This window comes from Brienomyrus brachyistius, chromosome 14, assembly GCF_023856365.1.
Source record: "Brienomyrus brachyistius isolate T26 chromosome 14, BBRACH_0.4, whole genome shotgun sequence".
NCBI lineage: Eukaryota > Metazoa > Chordata > Actinopteri > Osteoglossiformes > Mormyridae > Brienomyrus > Brienomyrus brachyistius.
In genome coordinates, this window is record NC_064546.1 from 1161749 (window position 1) to 1181852 (window position 20104).

The 20104-nt window shown below is 40.8% G+C and overlaps 2 protein-coding genes across 2 annotated transcripts; one reads left to right on the forward strand and one right to left on the reverse strand.

Annotated features, from left to right (window-relative positions):
• The first annotated feature begins 317 nt into the window (after positions 1 to 317).
• LOC125708137 (uncharacterized) lies at positions 318 to 3723 on the forward strand. Its single transcript, XM_048975708.1, has 5 exons — positions 318 to 425; positions 961 to 1269; positions 1863 to 2138; positions 3150 to 3266; positions 3480 to 3723. The coding sequence occupies exons 1-5, from the start codon at positions 368 to 370 to the stop codon at positions 3536 to 3538; spliced, it is 819 nt and encodes a 272-aa protein (XP_048831665.1). The 5' UTR covers positions 318 to 367; the 3' UTR covers positions 3539 to 3723.
• A 7041-nt stretch (positions 3724 to 10764) lies between these two features.
• Positions 10765 to 19143, reverse strand: vsx2 (visual system homeobox 2). The gene is made up of 5 exons (XM_048975002.1): positions 18729 to 19143; positions 18075 to 18159; positions 16680 to 16803; positions 13905 to 14085; positions 10765 to 11078 (listed from the first exon to the last, which is right to left on the reverse strand). The coding sequence occupies exons 1-5, from the start codon at positions 19141 to 19143 to the stop codon at positions 10765 to 10767; spliced, it is 1119 nt and encodes a 372-aa protein (XP_048830959.1).
• Between the last annotated feature and the right edge of the window lie 961 nt (positions 19144 to 20104).

A 20104-nucleotide genomic window follows, 5' to 3' on the forward strand; every position in this document is an offset into this window, starting at 1 on the left:
CTTTTATGCATTTTAAACTTACAAACGGGTCTGTGCCGACCCCAACACCACAAGACGGTTACAGTAGGAGAGAAGCAAAACCCACTAATTAACTAATAAACTTAAAGGTTCACCCACAAGGTAACAGAGTGAACAAGATGCAGTCTGGTTAGAAACACACAACCAACGTTTAAGTGCCTTTGCAGAGTAGCTACTTACTGGTGGTCAGTAACCACTGAGCCACTGACTCTCAGGCTAATGTCTGTGGCAATGACTTATATTTACTAGACCTGCTATCACGTGACTGCAAGTGCAAGTTCCCTAATTTCAACATAAAACACACTGTCACACACTACACACATTAAATGACACAGCTGAGAGCCAGATAATGGCAGCCAGCGTTTGGACCAGCATTGTACTGTGGGCTCTTCTCAGAATGTATAGAGGTAAGGAGGACAGGACATGGGACTGTTAATGTTCATGCTCTCTCTCTCTCTCTCTCTCTCTCACTTCTCTCCGCTGTCTCTCTCTCTCTCACTTCTCTCCTCTGTCTCTCTCTCTCTCTCTCTCTCTCATATTACCTGAGCTACACTGTTTGTACATTTTCCACTTGCAGGCTGTACTCACTGCACAGCATTGTGAGTGTGTATCATAAGACACACATGCATGGTGGCAGAAATCCACTACCGATCAGTGACCTCTGCATAGAATAAACAGATGTTACTTTGTCTTTTTATACATGTTTAAATGTTTATTGTGTCTGGAGTAAAAGTGAATTCCGATCAGGTCTGAGTAAGTTTACAGAATATTTCTCTCTATTGACTATTTGTAGCAATGAATAGAATTCAGAAAAATATTTAGGAGTGGAAAAACTATTAATTCTGTTATGGTGTTGATAAACAATGGTTTTGGACCACATGTACTGTTAGGAATCAACAGTAGTTTAATGTTCCTAATGTATCTGACTGGTATTCTTTAAAGGATATGCCTGGGAAACCACCGTGTTCTCCAGCGAGGGACAGAAGGTCACTCTGCCATGTCACAGGACGTCCACTAACTGCTCCTCCACCACCTGGAACCACAACAGGGATCGAACCATTCAAATAGTTGGATATGGGATGGTCAGAGAAAACCTGTCTGGCAACATAACCAAACGCCTGACAGTGGAGCCAAATTGCTCTCTAACGATTCTTAATGTAACACCTGCAGACGCTGGGCGATATAACTGCCGTGTGTATAACGATCTAAAAAACCACGACGACTCGTTAATTCATCTCACTGTTCTGAGCAGTAAGTATTTTTGTGAATCCCAAGGAATGTAAGGGTTTGAGTCACAGCAATATTTTAAATACTTAAAAGAAAGACATTTGGAAACAAATGCTGAAAAAGTTATTCTGTTTTAAGTTTTTAAGGCATCTTAGGCAGAAGAGTCATATGTAGACATAGACATTAAAAAATGACTTGGTCATAATTTCTCCAAAAAAAAAAAATGCAAACAACAAAAATAATTTTGTTAAAACCAAAAACATTGCATCATTAGTGCTATGAATTTCGCCATAGACCAGCTATGGCCAGTGCTGAACATCTACTGGAATGATTCTCAGCAATTATCAATGTACTTGCAGCAAATCTCATCATTCATCAGTGGAAATATTAATGTTTCCATCTTCATTTGCATCTGGAAGCTCAATGTCCTGATGAAATGGATAAAGAACCTGGACGTTGGTCCAAATCACATTCACTGCCTCACACTAGCTGCCTAAAACCAACTCATCACCCGCGACACGCTTTTCCTACTAAAAGGGTCACGCCTTCCTTCCATACATAAAGAGCCGACAATACATGGTTCCCTCAAACTACTCTCCTTTCTCTTTTTTCCCCAGTCACTTCCTCACAGCTAAAACCCGAGACACTGAACTGCTCCCTGCACACATATGAGATCTGTACTAAACATATACAAAACGACATGAATCTGATTTGGCTGAAGGGTGATGGCAGTGACCTAAAGCAAGATACCAGGTACAACATCACACAGAGCAGATGTCATTCAACTCTGACTGGGACTCTGGATCAGTCAGACCACAACGGGAAGTGGACGTGTCAGCTGACCGTGGATGGGAAACTGGAGAGCTCAGCCAGCTACATAACCTCTCTCTCTGGTAGGGACCCCTCCTATCCACATACATGCCGGACAGCACCAGCATTCCCGAATTTTATTACATTATTTATTAATACTGGTCTTGTGTGACTTAGCACTTTAGGACGCTGTGTCTATGATCGGAAGGTTGTTGGGTCAAATCCCAGGGTCGCAGAAGGGTACAATCTCTGCATCTCTGTCAACAGACAACACCTCTTAAATGAATACAGACAGTCCCCAAGTTAATAACATCCAACTTACCTGCAAATTCAGCTCAAAGTTAGACTTAGGGAATGGAACTCATTGTAACCTGGAGATTGCCTGCACATCCAAGTCCTTTTTATGAAAATGATTAGTGCTTTATTTTCAACATGTTCCAATTCATAGATAAACATAAAAGAAATCTCCACTGGAAAATACGTGTAATAATTTCCAGCTGGTAGTTTTTTACAGGATCTGTCTGTGTTGTGCTGATGGGCACCGACAGTTTTAGCGCTGTCTCTGTGGTGCCCGCGCCAACTCCCCAAAGTGGCATCAGTTTATTTTCACTAAGGTTACTCTCCAGCTCCTCCATAGATGCTCTAAAGCAGGGGTAGGGAACCTGATCCATGGAGAGCCGGTGTGGGTTTTTGGGATGACCTCTCAATCAGCCAATAATAAAGCAGCGATTCTCAACTCCAGTCCTTGGAATCCACTGTTATTGGCTGATTGAGAGGTCATCCCAAAAACCCACACCGGCCCTCCATGGATCAGGTTCCCTACCCCTGCTCTAAATCTTTAACCCATATATTAAAAAATAATACAAATTATCATAAATGACCTTAAATCTACAGTGTGACATGTCTGTAGAAAGAATTGTTTTCTTAAAAGGATAAACATTCACAATATAATAATATTAAAAATTCACATATTTGCTGCTCTTAAAATGTGTATATATTAACAAAGCTATGAAGCTGTGGGGCACCTCTGTCTGCCATCCCATCGTCAGCTCGGTGTCTAACCTGACTGTCCCTCTGTCCCCATGTGACTGGAGAAAGCGGCACAGCCATAGGGCTGCCAATCCGACTGGCTGTTTTTTTCTTTATTCTGGCTCTGCCTCTGATCATTGGAGCTGTAATTTACACCAGGAAGAGGACCCAACCAATCAGAGGTCTGTGTGATGGACATCCCTCTATAGACTGTACACTGACGTGTGTCTTATACAATGTATCAGTCACATACATTAGCAGAGCAGTCACATCAGTACTAAGCCAGTGACCTACATGGTTATGGCAGCTGTCACTTCTCAGACTGGTACCCATGGTGGGAGGCCCTGGTTTACCTAGTCCCCTGTTTAACTACTTGCCTGTTCCCTCTCCTGCAGACCAAGTGTCCTCAGGGACGGAACTTCACGAGTATGTTAATACAAATAACAAGCCCTGATTGATCAACACTCCATCAGTGTTAGACCATCGAGCACCTGCCGAGCGAAGCTTGAGACTGGTGGACATGGAGATGGTGGACAGCCTTCCACAGCCTCACCTCATCAGGTCCATCATTCACAACTGCTGCTTGAAACCCAATAATATGGCTTTTTTACTACCTATTAAAAACTTAGCAATTGTGTATATATGGCTATACTTCTTAATCCCTAATTGGCTACATTTTTAATCCCTAAATGGCTACATTTTTAATCCCTTTCCTGCTTGTTCCTTTTTAATTCCCTGGATTGTGCTGCAGGCTCCAGCATTATCATATCTTATAACCTTCCCAGGACCTGAGATACCATTTAAAATTCAATCATCTGCCACAACAGTCTTTCAAAGATTTCTGGTTAATTTACAAAACTAACTTTAAGACACGACTGTATGCATAAAGGATTTCATTAACTTATTTTCTATTTTCTAAGGTCCAGAATCCTCTGTTACATGGCTCATACCTTATAATAAATCTTATAATATCCCTTACTGATAAATCATGGCAACAATAACAATTTAACTGCCAATAGGAAGTATGCTTGTAGTACTATTAAATTCCCGCCAGATGGAAGCATTTCGCAAAATGATGATAGTGTGGCTGCCAGGACTAGAGCTGCAGTAACTAATAAACATTAGTAAACTAATTAACTAATACAATCGTGGCAAAAAGTTTTGAGTATGAGTTTTTATAAGCTGCCGAACAGAAAAAAAATGTTTTCAAAGTGTGACTCGTTGTGCTCTGTCTCTATTGTTTGTATTCACTCGTGTCTTCGCAGTCTCCCCCGTCTTACTTCAGTAAGATTCCAGCTACTTCAATTTTGTGATGCTACAGTATTTTAACTATTTATTTGACCTGCAGCATGGTTTTAAGTTAAAAGTAAATCTGGCCAACAATTCTATCTTTCGTTTTCCGCAGAATAAAAAAAAACAATGCAAAGTTATTCCGCTAATAAACAGGCTAGTTGTTTCACTGCCTGCACGGACAATGTTAGAAAAACGATATCGGTTATAGACTGAATTTTCCGGGTATGCGGAGGTTTGCACGTTACGGGGCCTTTTTTGCGGAGGCCCGTAAATGGTTGAATTAGTAAATAAAATATGGTGTATCTTATTACTGTTATCTTACAAATGCTACTCGATTAACTCTTATATAAAAACAATAACATCAGTCGTGCGGATGTTACATACACCTGTAAAACGGATACAATCGATGTGTGTTTATGTTGTGTCTTCAGCGATGCCACAGCGCCCTCTACTGTTTAATAATTTACCGCAAATTATTTATAAAAATCCTTCACACTGGCGCAAAAAATCTCAAGTGTGGCAGACGGCTGTTCATAATCTCAACACCCACCCTGTTTAGTTCCTCGCTGTTTAGTAAGAAACCTGGAGCTCTGGGGCTGCAAAAAACAGGAGGCTAGAAGAAAAGCAGAATGAGAGTAGGAGGGATGTGGGAGGGGAGACACAAGAAAAGGAGGGGAAGAGAGAAGGAAGGGAAAGCAGCCACAATATGCTTTTAAGCCAGGTTTTCCATGGCAGATGTCAATAAATGAATTACAGCAGAGTTAAATAAATCTAATTAGATTGGGATTGAGCTGCACACAGGAAGTCAATAATCTGATGGTCAGATCTGAACAGTCCAGGCCCAGCGGGCTTGGGCTGATCTGCAGATGTCAGCACGCCAACACGGGGCCAGCCCCACGTGAACCTGCCATCAAGTATTACAAATAATGCCATTTACAGCTAAGTGTGTGGGGGGGGGCTTAAAACAAACTCCTGAGAAAATAATCCCATCAATGTTAGTATGAACTGGGCTGTTTATGTCTTGCTGCAGCAGACATGGTCATATTCTGGTGATGTTGAATTGTGTATTATGTGGAGATTGTTAATATTCTGTTACACGATAAACCCTAATTCATACCAGGTGAATGTTCTTCTCCGGTCTGCAGCTGGAATTGTGCGACACCTTTTGTGAGCGATGTGGACTCCAGCTTGTGGGAGGATGTGACAGATGGAATCTCCCAGTCACCTGCATACAGTGATGGGTGGGGGGAAAAGGGCAGACATGCTTATATAGCCCATAATACTCTCCACAGATAGACATTATAGACTGACATACAGAGCAGAACGAGGGTGTTTAAGAGGCATTGAATTATTTAATCCTTTTGCAGAAGCTTCTCCCCAGAACACTGACACATCGCAGTGTTACAGTGGGGCATGGCAAAGGCGGGAAAATGGTGATGATCCACTTGTGACACCAAGACAAAGTGGGTTTATTGAAGAAACACAACACACTAACAAAAACCAAAATGACCAAGAACAGGAGAGGAGCCAGAAGTTGCAGCACCCGGTAACATACCACAACTGATACACAGGAACATAGCACACAATGACAGGCTACAGAACTGAGCAGGGGCAGCGCTTAAATACTGCAGACTAACGACGGGGACAAAGTGGGGAACAGTCAATCAATCACAGAGGGTGCAGGAACAACGAGCAACACATGGAACAATTACCTACTGTAGCACTCAACCTAGAAAATACAAACCAGGAAGACTACACTAAGATAACAAGGAACAAAAATACAAAGAGGACTAGACGAGAACAGAACACAGGCATGGCAAACCTAAGACAGGGAGAAAAATGAAGAAAAAAAAACAATATAACAGAAAACTAATAAATAAAAAATAACAGACTCTGACCAGCTTCAAAACCAAGACTAGCAAGGAAACAGTCTCTGAGCCACTTGCTAAACCCACTGAGCTACACAGCAAACATGTGGCATGCACTGGGGCCGAAGGGCAAGAGACAGAGAGGAAGACAGGATGGTGAGTGACACCGGCTGGCCAAAAAGGGGGAGGCATGAACGGCAGGGTTGGACAACACTGACCCTGATGTACGGTTCTTCTGCTGATTTACACCACTAAATTTAGCAGAATTCAGGTATTTGGCACAAAGGTACTGTTCTGCAGAGCTGAAGTATCTGACCAGCAAATCTTAGACACCAGTGGTGAGGTGACGGTCACTGCAGGTTGTCCTTGTGGTGGACATTTTATTTCAGCCCTTCTTTGTTGAGACACTCATCAAACAATTTCTGCAGGACTGTGTGTTTATGCCTGAGTATCCATTTGGTTATGAAATAAAAATATACCTTATATTTTGCATCATATACATTTTATTGAACAATTAATAATATACTATATACAGAGATTATAAAATAGTGCCAGTAATGTAGATATCGTATCTATCGCAACTGTAACACAAAAGTGGCCAAATAGGGTTATTCCTCCAATGACTAATATTGGCCACAAGGGGGCAGGATCTCCAAAGAAGTCTGTGCCTTAAATGCTTTTAACATCGGCTAGGCTAACAGTAATGTGAACTATGATTTGTTGATTAAATAAGCAATAAGTTTGATTGATATTGTTAGAACTGCGTGGGGTGGGGTGGGGTGGGGGGGGGTTATATAGCGTGTTAGCAAAAATAACAGAATATAACAGAGTTATAACTGGGTTAACATATTGTGACGCCTTGGGGCCAGGCAGCAAAGTCTTCATTATTCAAGTTGACAGCATGCCTAGCTAGTGTGTGTTATTTCATAATATTATGTGTGTATTTGCGTATTTACGTTGAGAATAGTAAGTGCCCTAACCGTGTAGTCATTCACTGTGGAAAGCGTGTTTTTGCTTGCGTGTACCTAACTGTGAGTGCTGTGTAAACTTTTGGCTTCCCCATCTGTGCTGCTACTATTCGAACACTTCCAGTATGCTGTCGGTAAAAGAAATTGTCTCCTTTACTGAAATGGACCCCTTATTCACCACACTCGGTGTCAGAAGTGGAATTTCAGGTCTTTGATAAAATCGCAGCACATTTGGCTGCAAGCACCAGGTATATTGGCTGATGCTTTGCTGACACCGGAAGCCCCAACGGGAGAATCAGACTGAGCAGCATACAATGCCAAGCACTGGCGGTCACAGGGTCCTCCATCATTGTTATCTGCCTGGATATCCTCCCAGGCACTGACCAGCCAGACAATGCACAACAGTGCAACAAACAGCGGTAGATGCAGGCAATGAATGCCTGAGAGCTTCCTATCGTAAGTGATGGCAATATATAACAGAAATAAAGTATAACAGTAAATGGCAATAGCAAGACAGTAATACTCGTATGTATATATATCACTAAAAAATAAAATGTGCAAATTGCCCATACTAATAGCCTGATGAGTCACTGAATAGTCTCACTGCTTGTGGGTAAAAACCACTGTCGAACCTGTTTGTCCTCGTTCTGACAGCGGCTGGCATGGCTGGCAAGTCAAAACACCTCTCAGCAACGATGTCAGAAGTTCTTACCAGCGCCACTTTGTTTGTATGAGACTAAATGGACAATGGGTGAGTTGATTAAACTCAGTATATTTGTTAATTTGGATTTAAGTGTTTCTTTGTATACTCACCGGAGTCGTTGGCCGCTGTGAAACTTCCATCTGCTTCAAAATGCATGAATTTCGCTCATAAATAGTAACGTTTATGCAACATACGTTTAAAAAAAACATTGGCTATGTGTTACTGTTACACATTGGCTATGTGTTACTATGTGTTATGGCAAATCGCCTTTAAACGCCCGCAAAGCGATTATGTTGTCAAAAACACTTGTGCTTTTTAAATTCTACGATCAAAACGTTTAAATCTTCTTTGTATTTTTACTTAAAAAAAAACAACGGGGTTAAGTCATATTAAGCGTAATTTAACCTAGGTGGCTGTAAAAAAATTAGGCAATCAAATTAGCGGAACAAAGCTCCACAGAAGAGAATGCATGCAAAACCAGCTTATTCGTAATTGTAAAATATAGGACCGGACATAACGCGACAGGATTCGTACGAATATCCCGAGCTGAGATGCTATCGTTGTAGTTATTATACGTAGATTTTTTTTTATCATAAATAATAGTATAGAACAGTATAAAAGAGCTAACAAAGTATATATGTAAAAATAATGAACAGACAAATACAACAAAAAACAAAATACAAACAATTATTAATAATAATAATAATAATAATAATAATAATAATAATAATAATAAAGGGCTAATAATAATGGCGTATCCTTATTCTTACTGCTACTCAGACGTACGTTTATTGTAGGTGATGCATTTTAGAATTCGTAAGAAAAAGTCGCACTATAATAATAGACATTCCTTAATCTCGAGGAAAAACTTTTAAATGAATGCGATATTAATTGCGTATGATGGAATTCACAATAAATAAATACATATCTGTTTTAAGCTTATAGTAAAAAATAGGCCTATTTGTATTTTGTTTTCGTTGCCCCGCTTATGAATATTGATCATTAAAAGTATTTGTATATAAAATGTGTTTTCCTTCTTAACTATTCCATTAAAATAAAATGCTCAGTGCTTTAAGCAGAAGCACACCTGAATTATTTGTGTACGAAACCTGGCGACTGTAAAAATGCCGACAAGTAAAAACGGAAATAGTCTAAATATCAAGCGGCATTTATCTTTATTGTACAGAAAGTCAAAACAAGAACACGGTTATTTAACTACATTAAAGTACAACTTTAATCATTTCAGTAAGTATGTAGCCCCCTCCCCAATTATATTTACAGTATTTACATAAAAGTACATTCTAAAACCAATAAGTCACTACTGCCTTCTTGAAAAGATCAGAGAAATTACAAAAGTCTTGTTTAGCTTTGTGTGAAATGTAAAGACTCTCGACTGTAGTTTTTTTTTTCCCCTGGGGGAGGTGATAATATCACAATGACTGAGGAAATAATGTCCTCCTCTTTGAGGAAAGACAACGTGTAAGAAGTTTCCTTGGTTTGTCCTAAAGGCTAAACCCTGTGCCGGGTGTCTATGGAAGCAGACATTTTAAATCATTTCTTCATGCCTAGAATAATTTTACAAATGTTTTTATGTCCATCTTGCTGGTAATGCTATTTACGAATGAGACAGTCGCTGATAAAATTGATCGGAATGTGCTGTGATTTTTAGCCATTGAATGTTGCCATAGCATTGCTCCAGGTAGAAACATGAACGTTTCGCAAGGCTCCTTCCCTTTCTGTGTTCCGCGGGGTGCAGGGAATGAATCGCATTCACTCACAGTCCATACAGTAAAGGATGTGAGTATTATTTTGGGGTTGCACGAGTCAACTACCTGCTGACTTGTTCACCAAAAGATGATGATCATTTCTTCTAACTAATTAAAACAACACATGGGGCCCCTTTGCCATGTGTAGTAAAATATCATATGCCCTAATGAAGACAGGATACTATTGGAATGGAAATTAACATACATTAAAAGGACGTGAATGGGAATTTTCCAGAGGAGGAAAGTTCAGGCACAGAAAGTAAAAATCCAGACCAACACATTGTTTTAACCAACCAGTTGAATACTCCATGTCTCTTTATAGTCAACTTGACTATAAAGAGTCACAGAGTACTCAACTGGTACTCAACTGGTTGGTCTTTATAGTCTTTATAGTCAACTTGACTATAAAGAGTCACAGAGTACTCAACTGGTACTCAACTGGTTGGTCTTTATAGTCTTTATAGTCAACTTGACTATAAAGAGTCACAGAGTACTCAACTGGTACTCAACTGGTTGGTCTTTATAGTCTTTATAGTCAACTTGACTATAAAGAGTCACAGAGTACTCAACTGGTACTCAACTGGTTGGTCTTTATAGTCTTTATAGTCAACTTGACTATAAAGAGTCACAGAGTACTCAACTGGTACTCAACTGGTTGGTCTTTATAGTCTTTATAGTATAACTTGACTACAAAGACTCATAGTCACAGAGTACACCGGTTGGTTGAAACAAAGTCTAGGTCTGGATTTTTACTTTCTGTACCTGAATTTTCCCCCCTCTGGAATTTTCTCATCATAATGTGTAAAGTGAATCCTGAAGGATGTGTTTATGCGTTTTGTTCAGAGGAATTGCTTTTCTGTGTCTGGCAAATGAGTTATTTTTTTAAAGAGAAGACAGAGAGATTGCTGCTTTGAGAAACCTGATTGAAGCTAAAAAAAAAGCAAAAACTAAACATGGGATCAAGTACAACTGTAATAAGTAGGGAGTCCAGTAGGTCTGGATGACCCAGAGCACAGGTGTAGGTACACTCGCGAGGACGCTTAAAGTAGCAGACAGTCAATCCCTCCGAAAAGGTGGCGGTCTTATTGACCTTTGTCCTCTTCCGCTGGGCTTATCTCATCTCTAGACCTGTCGTCCAGCAGCTCGGCCTCCACCTTCCGGCCCGGCGCATCCCCCGACACTGTCCCCAGAACCTTGGCGCTGTGCTCCTGTGCTTTGGCCCTAAGAGCCGCGATGCTGTTCTCCCTCAGTTCTTCTTTGGAAATGGGAGACTTGCTCTCTGCCCTGCGCCCTTCTGCCTCCCGCTCGTCCGCTTTCTGGGTGGCGGGAGGCGGGATGGTCTCTGGCTTCCCAGCTGGCAGGGCAGCCACACTCTCCATAGACTTTTTGTGCATCCCTGTAAAGAATTGTGGGTACTTGGATTTAGACAAGCGTCCTGTCATTGGAAAGCCATCTTGAACTGAAAATGGTAAGCAAAGAAAGAGTCCAGAGTAAGCTACAATATGACAGACACATTCACTGGTTTGTTTTTTTTTTGCTGAACAATACAAATGTATGGGTATGACATCACTGATGACGATATCATTGCATCTCCTGATGTTTCAAATGGATTTTTCTTGGTGGCTCTCAAAATGTGGACATAACAGCATTATTTTATCATTTGAGGGACATTTAAAGACATGTCCACATTACGGAACAGCACTGGTAAGATATCCTTTCCACTGTATCATCATAAAATTCTTATTGAGTCATTCATATGAAAGTTTTATAAGTACGATTGCTACTAATGACGCTTGTCCACTGGCATACAGGAACCGACCTGTACCCGAGCTGCAATACGAAGCGAGGCTTGTTACAGTGCGGTTCCAGCTCGCTTCGGTTTTCCACTGCAGCAGGGTCGGCTCGGTAAAGGTGTCGGTAAATTTGAAGAGCGACGGTGACGTAAGACCGAAGAGATGCTTATATACTGCCCACCCAGCGTAGATCATGACTTACTACCTGCGATCGTCATTATTTAATTTCTGTGTGCTCATTTCCACTAGCACATCTGTGAGAATCGTTTCTCACAGTATCAAATTCTAGCAGAACTGGCATTCGCTTGAGTAAATCTGCATTATGAATCCATTCCGTCAGCTGTTTTATAGTCTGCAGTTTGGAATTTTTCAGGTGTTCAGGACTGCATTGTGATGTGCCATACTACTAATAATGAATAATATATTCTGCACAATATATGCTGTTTCATTAATATAATCCACAAGCAGAACATTGGTATCTCCGTGCATTTCGACCAGTCGGATGGTGGTGAACAACCAACCCCGTCTGACCACGCTTTCCACCCTGTTAGTCGGCAGGGTCATATCGGCGGCGCGACTACGGCTCGGGTGTAGCTCGTATGTACTTTGCAATGGAAAAAGCACCAGTTCCTGGTACAGGTTACGGCTTGGTTCCTGGTGGCAGTGGAAAAGTGCCATAATAGTTGCACAGAAGGAATGGAAATGATCTGAGGGACAGGTGAGGAAATGTATGTGTGTATCAATGCATGTGCTTTTTGACACATTAAAAAAAACACCTGCAAACCTATAAGTGAGATTCTAAAATATAGATGCAAATGAATGGCTGTCTTAACCCTCACTATAACGAGTTGGAGCAGCACTCAGTCTGACCATACCTGCCCCTGCCTGATGCTGCAGAGCACCGCCCATCAGATAAAAGGCAGGAAAAAGCAGGTTTTAGTGTTTTTCCATTCATCTTATCCGTGAGATTATAAATAAGGGCAACACGCGATGAAAAATAAAACTAATCACACTATTCAGGCTGGATTAAAACCCAGCCGCATTCCGACCCCCGGAAAGGGTGATGGAAGCCCCTTGAGCTAACCCCAGGTTCCACAGGGCGCAATGCTGGGCGCACCCTGGATGGAATGCCAGTCCGGGGCAGGGCACATACATACACTGGTAAGCAGTTATACTTCATGAGCAACACAGAAACACCTGATAACCTAACTGTCTGCACTTGGACTGCAGAAGAAAACTTGCTTGAGACTGGAAGAATATGCTAACTCCACACACACATATATACACGCACACACACACACACACTCGACACAGACTCACATCCACAGACGCTCAGAAACATATATAGATCCCCTTTTCATGTCCACTCTGGGCTTTTTCAGGAAATTGCGAGGTAGGAGAGCCTTCTTCCCGGATTACTACAATCATTCAGGAAGAGCAGAGGTGTCCTTCTGATTTTCAGCTCTGTAGTCAGTCTCTGCAAACTTTGCACTTTGTGATTTCAACTAATTACTCTTAATAATGGTTCAGTAATTGATAGTTCTAAGACAAACAGGCAGTGGTGCTGTGGGGGACTGGGATCGTTTGAATCTTGTCTCGATTGTGCGCGTCTGTTTGTGTGTGTGTGTGTGTGTGTGTGTGTGTCAGAGAGAGAGAGAGAGAGAGAGAGAGAGAGAGAGAGAGAGAGAGAGAGAGTGGGTATTCCTTACCTTATGGGAACACAATGTCCCCACAATGTGATGAATACCCATTGTTTTCTCTTTAATAAAATCTGTGACTGCAACGAAAAATCTAAAACTGCAAACACTCTTGTATTTTGCTTGGTCACTTATGGTCATGGTTAGGGCTGGGTGGGGGTTAAGGTTGTCATAGTTAGCGTTAGCATTTTTCCCATAGAAATGAATGAGCGGTCCCCATAAAGATATGTTTACCCGACATCTTTGTGTGTGTGTGTGTGTGTGTGTGTGGTGCACCTGCACCTGCCAGCTGGGATGAATTTCAGGCAAACTTCACATTGATTTCTGCTTCTCAATGGTCTGACGCTCAAGACAAAATGAGGGATTCTCATTATCCAACTCAATTAGCCAGGGCGAAACTCTGTAAGACACTGCTAGTCATAGTTGCCGAAATAATCCTGTTCAGAATCTCCAAAACATGGAGACATAATCCCTTAAAGGAAAACCAACTGGTGCTTCAAGTTCAACAGGAATTTATATATACATTCACATTTATCCATTTAGCAGACACTTTGGTCCAAAACACTCCAAGTGTGACACACTGAATAACTGCTCAGTCTACTTGTTTCCCTTTAAATATTTTGAAGGAACCTACTATAATGTCATAATGACTGATTTAGGGTGCAAATGGACAGAGGAACAAACGAAGGGGTGGAAATGGGGATCAATCGGCACAAGAGTGCAATTACATACCGAGCAGCCAGGGGGCGCAGGAGTCCATAATGCCATCCTTAGCTGATTTGAGTATGGACTCGGGCAGAGGTATGGAGTGGCGCACCATGGCGCCATAAAGGCCGTACTCCGCCATCACGCTGCTGCGGCCCCAGCACTTCTCCCGCTTCCTCCACTTGGCCCGGCGGTTCTGGAACCAGACCTGCGTGGAGACACCGTGGAACATCAGAATGGATCCAAATCAAGTGACAGAGCAGGATAACTGCCAGGAACACTGACCGACAGTCTCACCGTGCAGAGAAACACTGACATCACCCAGAACGACCTACAACAACAGTGACACTAACGGAGCCACAGACACGTCATGAAGAGCAACCTACCACTGACACTGACCATAATAACACTGACACTAGTCAATTCACACTGGTAATTATAACAAAACCTAGAGGAAGACCCACAAGACAATCAGATGTGTATTTTGAATGATTCATATATAATTGTGGAATTTTCATTATTCCATTACAAATACAGCCACACTCACATCATTTAGGTTTTATATTACCTGAAATATGCACATGAAAATGCTTTAGACAGACGTAAAACTGGCTCGCTATGCCAGGCAGCGAGCGTGTGTGTGTGTTTTGTGTCTGTGTGTGTGTGTTGGCCGTTGACAGCCCCAGCAGGTGAAAGATGACACTTATGAATAAACATTGTGTCAGGACATCCCATAAAATGGTCCTGTGCAGCTGGTCACGGCGGGGGGGGGGGGGGGGGGGGGGGTGGCACCCATAAGCGTATACACACTTATACACATGCACAGATATTTACAAATGTGTACAGCTCACATACACACATGCCTTGCACTGACACTAACACACACATCTCACTTATATCCTATTCTTTAAAGAAGATGAGTATATACCATCGCCACACAACCAGTTAATAGGATACCAAACGCTGTTACAGACTCTTTCCATGTTATAAAGGGAAATTGATTTATTTGACAAATATTTTCATTTAAAGTTGTTCACTCAGCTTTCCAATGCTTAACAAGAATAAAATATCAGCAGTTTTTTAAGATACATGGAAAAGTGGTACCTGTGGCGTGTGTGTGTGTGTGTGTGCTGTGTGTGTGTGTGTGTGTGTGTGTATAAATTTTTTGGTCATCCTTCATGTAAATTGCACAGACACAAACCCATCTCACATTCACATTAAGTAATTCTACCTCACCCCGACCCCTCAGTGACAGGCTGTTTACGCCACTGTGCGTCTGACTCCCCACCAGCCGCCGATGCCTGGGGCTCCCAGTCAGATCGCTGGTTGTCTAAATTGATTTTCACTCTGCTCCTGCAGTGTTTAGCCGTCGTACTTTCATAGATGCTTATGTAAGGGATACAGAAATTGAGAACGGGGTGGTGGAGGGTGGGGGGGCGTCCATAGGATAATGCTTTAGTGCTATTGCCTCTGCCTGTATGTGTGTAGAAAGGGTGTTGGGTATTAAATTAAAAATGATCAAAACCGTTTTAGAGCCTTTTTTCGGGTAATTCCGATGATAGCCTCTATCTCGTACACGAGATGTGTTCCTGATGAAAAATTGCTTCTCCAGCAGTCAAAGGGAACCGAGAGGGAAACGCGAGGCAAAGCGACCCCTGGGGCACGCGAGGGCTGATTGAAAAATAAGTTAATTTCAAGCCCAATCGATGGTCGACAGGCGCGCAAATATCACGGGAAATTAAACCAGCTGGTCCCAGGGGAACTCCGCCATTGACCCATGCTAATTAATTCAATGTAGTTATTTCATTTTAACTCCTCGCGTCTAGAGCTGGCCTCCCCCCCGGGGAACGTGGAAAGCTCATCTGATTTAACTAATTACACCCGATGAGAAAATTGGGTGTTAATTTTGTTTAGGGTCGAATTTATTTTATTATTTATTTAATTCGCCAAGTTATTTATTTCTTTTTATTTCGCCACGAAGAGCCGTAATGAAAGTGGAATTAAAAGGCGATCTGACAGACGGATAGGCTGGGTCACCCTGCAATCTCCTCCAATCTGCTGCAGCGTTCATTGCCTGATTAGGTCGTTAGCACTCGTCGGGGGGGGGGGGGAATTACATCCAACTTGCGCCTGATGAGAAAGATCGGCCGCGGAGTGTTGCGCTGGGGAACGGGGGGTAGTAAATAATCTTTTTTAAGAGTCAGAGAGGACACGAGGCACTGAACGCAAATCGATATACCGGGAAAAGTTGACAGTAACAGAAGGCGGTTTTACCGTCTGGCATCTTTTGCCAATTATTTTTGTATAACTTGTTCTGGCTTGCAGGGTTCCTTAATGCTACTGGACGTTAATAGATCATAAAACGCACGGCCATCTAATTTACCTGCATTTTGTTTTACATTGTTTTGAAATATTTCATACTTTTATAATAAATATTAAAGCAATATTCCTCCACATATAATATTAATATAATCAGTATTTTCACATATAGGCCTATTTAGCCTATTGTTTACATGTGAACACATATAATTCCTTGATTCTACATTGTTTTAGAATTTGCACAAAAATTACATTTTTCACTTCAGTGAAATGCGATATAGGGCCTACGAGCCTAACGAACAGGTGGAAACTTGTACAGGCATAGAAAATGTATAGGCTAATCGTGATATTGCTGTTTTCCAAAATCTCATTTGAGTGGCCTTACCTTTGAGAATGATTATTTCTAAGGGAAATCATATATGGATCGGCTCCCCCCCTCCCTCAACAAGCAGACAGGCAACCGGAATGTCCTGCATCCTGTACCTGTATCCTGTCCTCGGGTAGTTCCGTCTTCATGGCCAGCATCTCCCGCGCGTACACATCCGGATAATGTGCTTCGTTAAACGCTTTCTCCAGCTCCTCAAGCTGGTAAGACGTGAAAATGGTTCTAGAAAGAAAATGTGAGCAAATGCGAAAAATTTAGCCCGGTATTATTTTAGATATTCAGTTGTACTAATTAAAGCATGCAATCGCACATCTTCCTCCAGTAATTCAAAATTGACAGCATATATACAGGTGTTTTACCCGACGCGGCGAAACGTCTTATACAAATCAGTTAGGCCTGTTAAAGTTATTAAACGTATTAAAGCTGTTATGTTAAAACTCGTAGCTTTTAAAATACAATGTAATTACCTGCTAAATAGTTGAAACGACCTTCACGGAGATGTGATCCTTTAAAAATTGCGTTTCATATTTTTTTCCACATATACAAAATATGAGGAATAAAGTGCGAATGGTGCCACTCCTCTTATACCCAGAAGAAAGAAGGGTTTTCAAATCAATGCCGATGACATGATGCTTACCCACAGCCACGGTGTTATTCCATCACGTGAATATTGCGATTTATTCGAGAAAACAAATGTTTCCGCTCCATTCCGGCCACGACAAAACGCCCAAAATCAAATACTAGTCTGTTTAAAATTAAATTTCACCTAGTGGATGAAACGAACGAGCAAACTCGTTTTCAACGTTGTATAGTTTCGTCATTATTATTTAGATTAAAAGAAAACACGTTTTTCAGAAAGACGGATCAAATAAAATGAGCATGGGTTAATTCACAAATCGCGTATATAATTTTGTGCGTGGTTCAGGGTGTATTACTTAAATTTGATGCAACCACCGAACTAGTTCTGAAAGGTTGTGGCGTAAGGAAGACTACACAATTTTGTTAGGTGGATTTCGGCAAAATACACACAGGGTATTTACGATTCGCGCTACATTCCTTCAAATAATGTACAATTTCTGACGTAGAAGAAATTATGTCGAATTTGTATTAAAAAGTCCTAATTTAATTTAGTTATATTGAAATAATGTTAATGCTGATTTCGTTATATTAAGTTATTAGAACACTTTATCATAATACAATAAAACAAAACTGTTTTCTATATACTTATTTAATATAGTTTAAAGGTATATTTTATTCCTAATCAAAAAGAGTAAAAAAATGCATGAAATCAATATTATAAGTTTGATTTTATGAAGTACGAAAGTAAAATAGTTTAAAAACTAAAGCAAGTTGATTTAAGAATATATATATATATATATACACACACACACACGCATTATATATATATATATATATATATATATATATATATATATATATATATATATATATAGGCATCTAACGAATAGTTTCACAATGACGTTCAAGTTTACCGATGCCTTCTCTTCTTTCGTTTCTTGTTTTGGCTCAGCGAAGACTTCGATAATTTTCGTTCGCTAGGTGACACATCGTCAGAATCTGTAGAAGATAAAGATAGAAAAACTGCATTAACCGGCTATTCAAAGGAATTTAATTTTTAAAACAGTATACGCTAGTGATTTTTTTAAAGGAAACCAAAGTGTTACACGCGGTAAGTGTAGCGTTCAATGCAATAAATCATCCTTTGATGAAATTGTTCTGAATTACAAATGCCCTTAATGTCAGAATTATAACATACAGTTTAAATAGAATTAAAAAATAAGCTCGATCTGTAAAGCTGAAATTGCATTTACATCCTTCACAGAAAACAATTCATATGAAAATATAACTACTCGCATATAAATTGTTCTTATAAAATTTGTAAATGTTCCAATAGACTATTCGTTTTTGATTAGCAATAATGACAATGGAAATATTTATAGGGTAATAATTTTAAGGAACGAATCGAATTCATATTTCAAATATATTTTTATGATTTTTGAACAGCGAATTTTTTAAAAACACGAAGTAAGGTATTCTCTGAAATATTGTTCACGATCACAAATACAACACATGCTGTCGGTTTTAGTCTCCGCAGGAATCCCTAATTGATGTAAACGAACGGGTACCTGAACTGGCAGATTGGCTGGCGTCCAGCGGACCAGTGGTTCTGTTAGGAGGCTGCAGGTGGACGTTCTGCGCATCTGACAGGACCTCCAAAAATGCAGGTTGGCTGTAGAACGAGGGGATTCCTCCTGGGCCAATTAATCCCATCCCGACCCCAACGCTGGCGGGACTTAGCATGGACCTGGCGGCAAGCAGGTGCGCCCCGGGCGGCAGAGACTCCAGCGTGCTCCTCGGTGCCGAAGGGGGCTCTTTATTCAGGCCTAAAATCTCCTGGATTCCGAATCCTGTGCACCTGGGAGTGTGGGTCGTGATGTTTTTCGACGGCTGATGGCTGGTTGGCACCGCATTCTCAGTGGGCGAGCCTGCTTTAGACTTATTTAAACCCTCCGATATCACGGCCCCTTCTTTGCCTGTCATGGTGTCTTTGATGATGCTTCGTATTTCCCTCTGCACAGGTCGGTCCCTAGTGCACTCTTCACTATGAAATGCATATTATCCCTTTAGAAATTTCCTTTTTATCCAACAGGTCCATCCCAGCAAGGGTCAGAACTCGGCAGCCAATCAGCAGCGAGAAAGCAATTAGGAATTCGGGAGAAAACGGTCTATCACAAGTAAGCGGCATCGAATGCTGGTACATATATTATTTAGAGAGAATCGACCACTTTATTCATTCGTTAGCTCTATGAACCCGTTTGACGTATATGAATTTGATAGAGAAAGGTTGGGGGGGGAGGGGGGGTTGGAGTATACAACTTACCGACTGAACATAACGAAAAGAGTTTTCGTACATCAAGACTTTCTATGTTAGCGGCTAATCAAAATTAAAATTATATATATATATATATATATATATATATATATATATATATATATATATATTATGCCAGTCAGTTTTTACTGAGGTAAAATCGTAAATTTTAAATAAGTAAAAAATAAAAGGTAAAGGTAAGAATGACAGGACTTATCTAATAATCTGTATTAATGATTACTGTAAAATTAAACCGATCGACACGAAATTCGCAAGTACATCGATTTAATTGAATAAGATAAAAAACGAGTAGCTATTTCATTTATGGCTTTTTTTTTACAGAATTAATAACTTTCAGATTGCCGATAATAAGAAATGGTCTACTGATATTTGCAGTTATTTGTGATTAAGAATAAATCGGTCGATGTTGCAAAATATTCGACGGACTACTAGGCCCAAACTGGTTCACTGTATTATCTTTAGGTGCTTTCTAAGCAAATAGACGGATTGCTGATTTCACGATTGGTTTGAAGCATAAGCGGATAACTGATGGTCTTTCCAGAGGTGACAGCTGTACGGGTCAGTGTTCCTGCGTCCAAAGCCTCACCAGTATTTTTCGTGTGATTGTAT

What these genes read in the sequence shown, in the direction of transcription:
- LOC125708137 (XM_048975708.1), top strand. Translation starts at nt 368, where the DNA reads ATGGCAGCCAGCGTTTGGACCAGCATTGTACTGTGGGCTCTTCTCAGA. An exon ending in TCATCTCACTGTTCTGAGCA is followed by an intron (nt 1,270 to 1,862) that starts GTAAGTATTTTT and finishes TTTTTTCCCCAG; the next exon opens with TCACTTCCTCACAGCTAAAA. An exon ending in CTACATAACCTCTCTCTCTG is followed by an intron (nt 2,139 to 3,149) that starts GTAGGGACCCCT and finishes ATGTGACTGGAG; the next exon opens with AAAGCGGCACAGCCATAGGG.
- vsx2 (XM_048975002.1), bottom strand. Translation starts at nt 19,143, where the DNA reads ATGACAGGCAAAGAAGGGGCCGTGATATCGGAGGGTTTAAATAAGTCT. An exon ending in TACCCGAGGACAGGATACAG is followed by an intron (nt 14,086 to 16,679) that starts GTACAGGATGCA and finishes GTCTCCACGCAG; the next exon opens with GTCTGGTTCCAGAACCGCCG. An exon ending in CTGCGCCCCCTGGCTGCTCG is followed by an intron (nt 11,079 to 13,904) that starts GTATGTAATTGC and finishes AATTCTTTACAG; the next exon opens with GGATGCACAAAAAGTCTATG.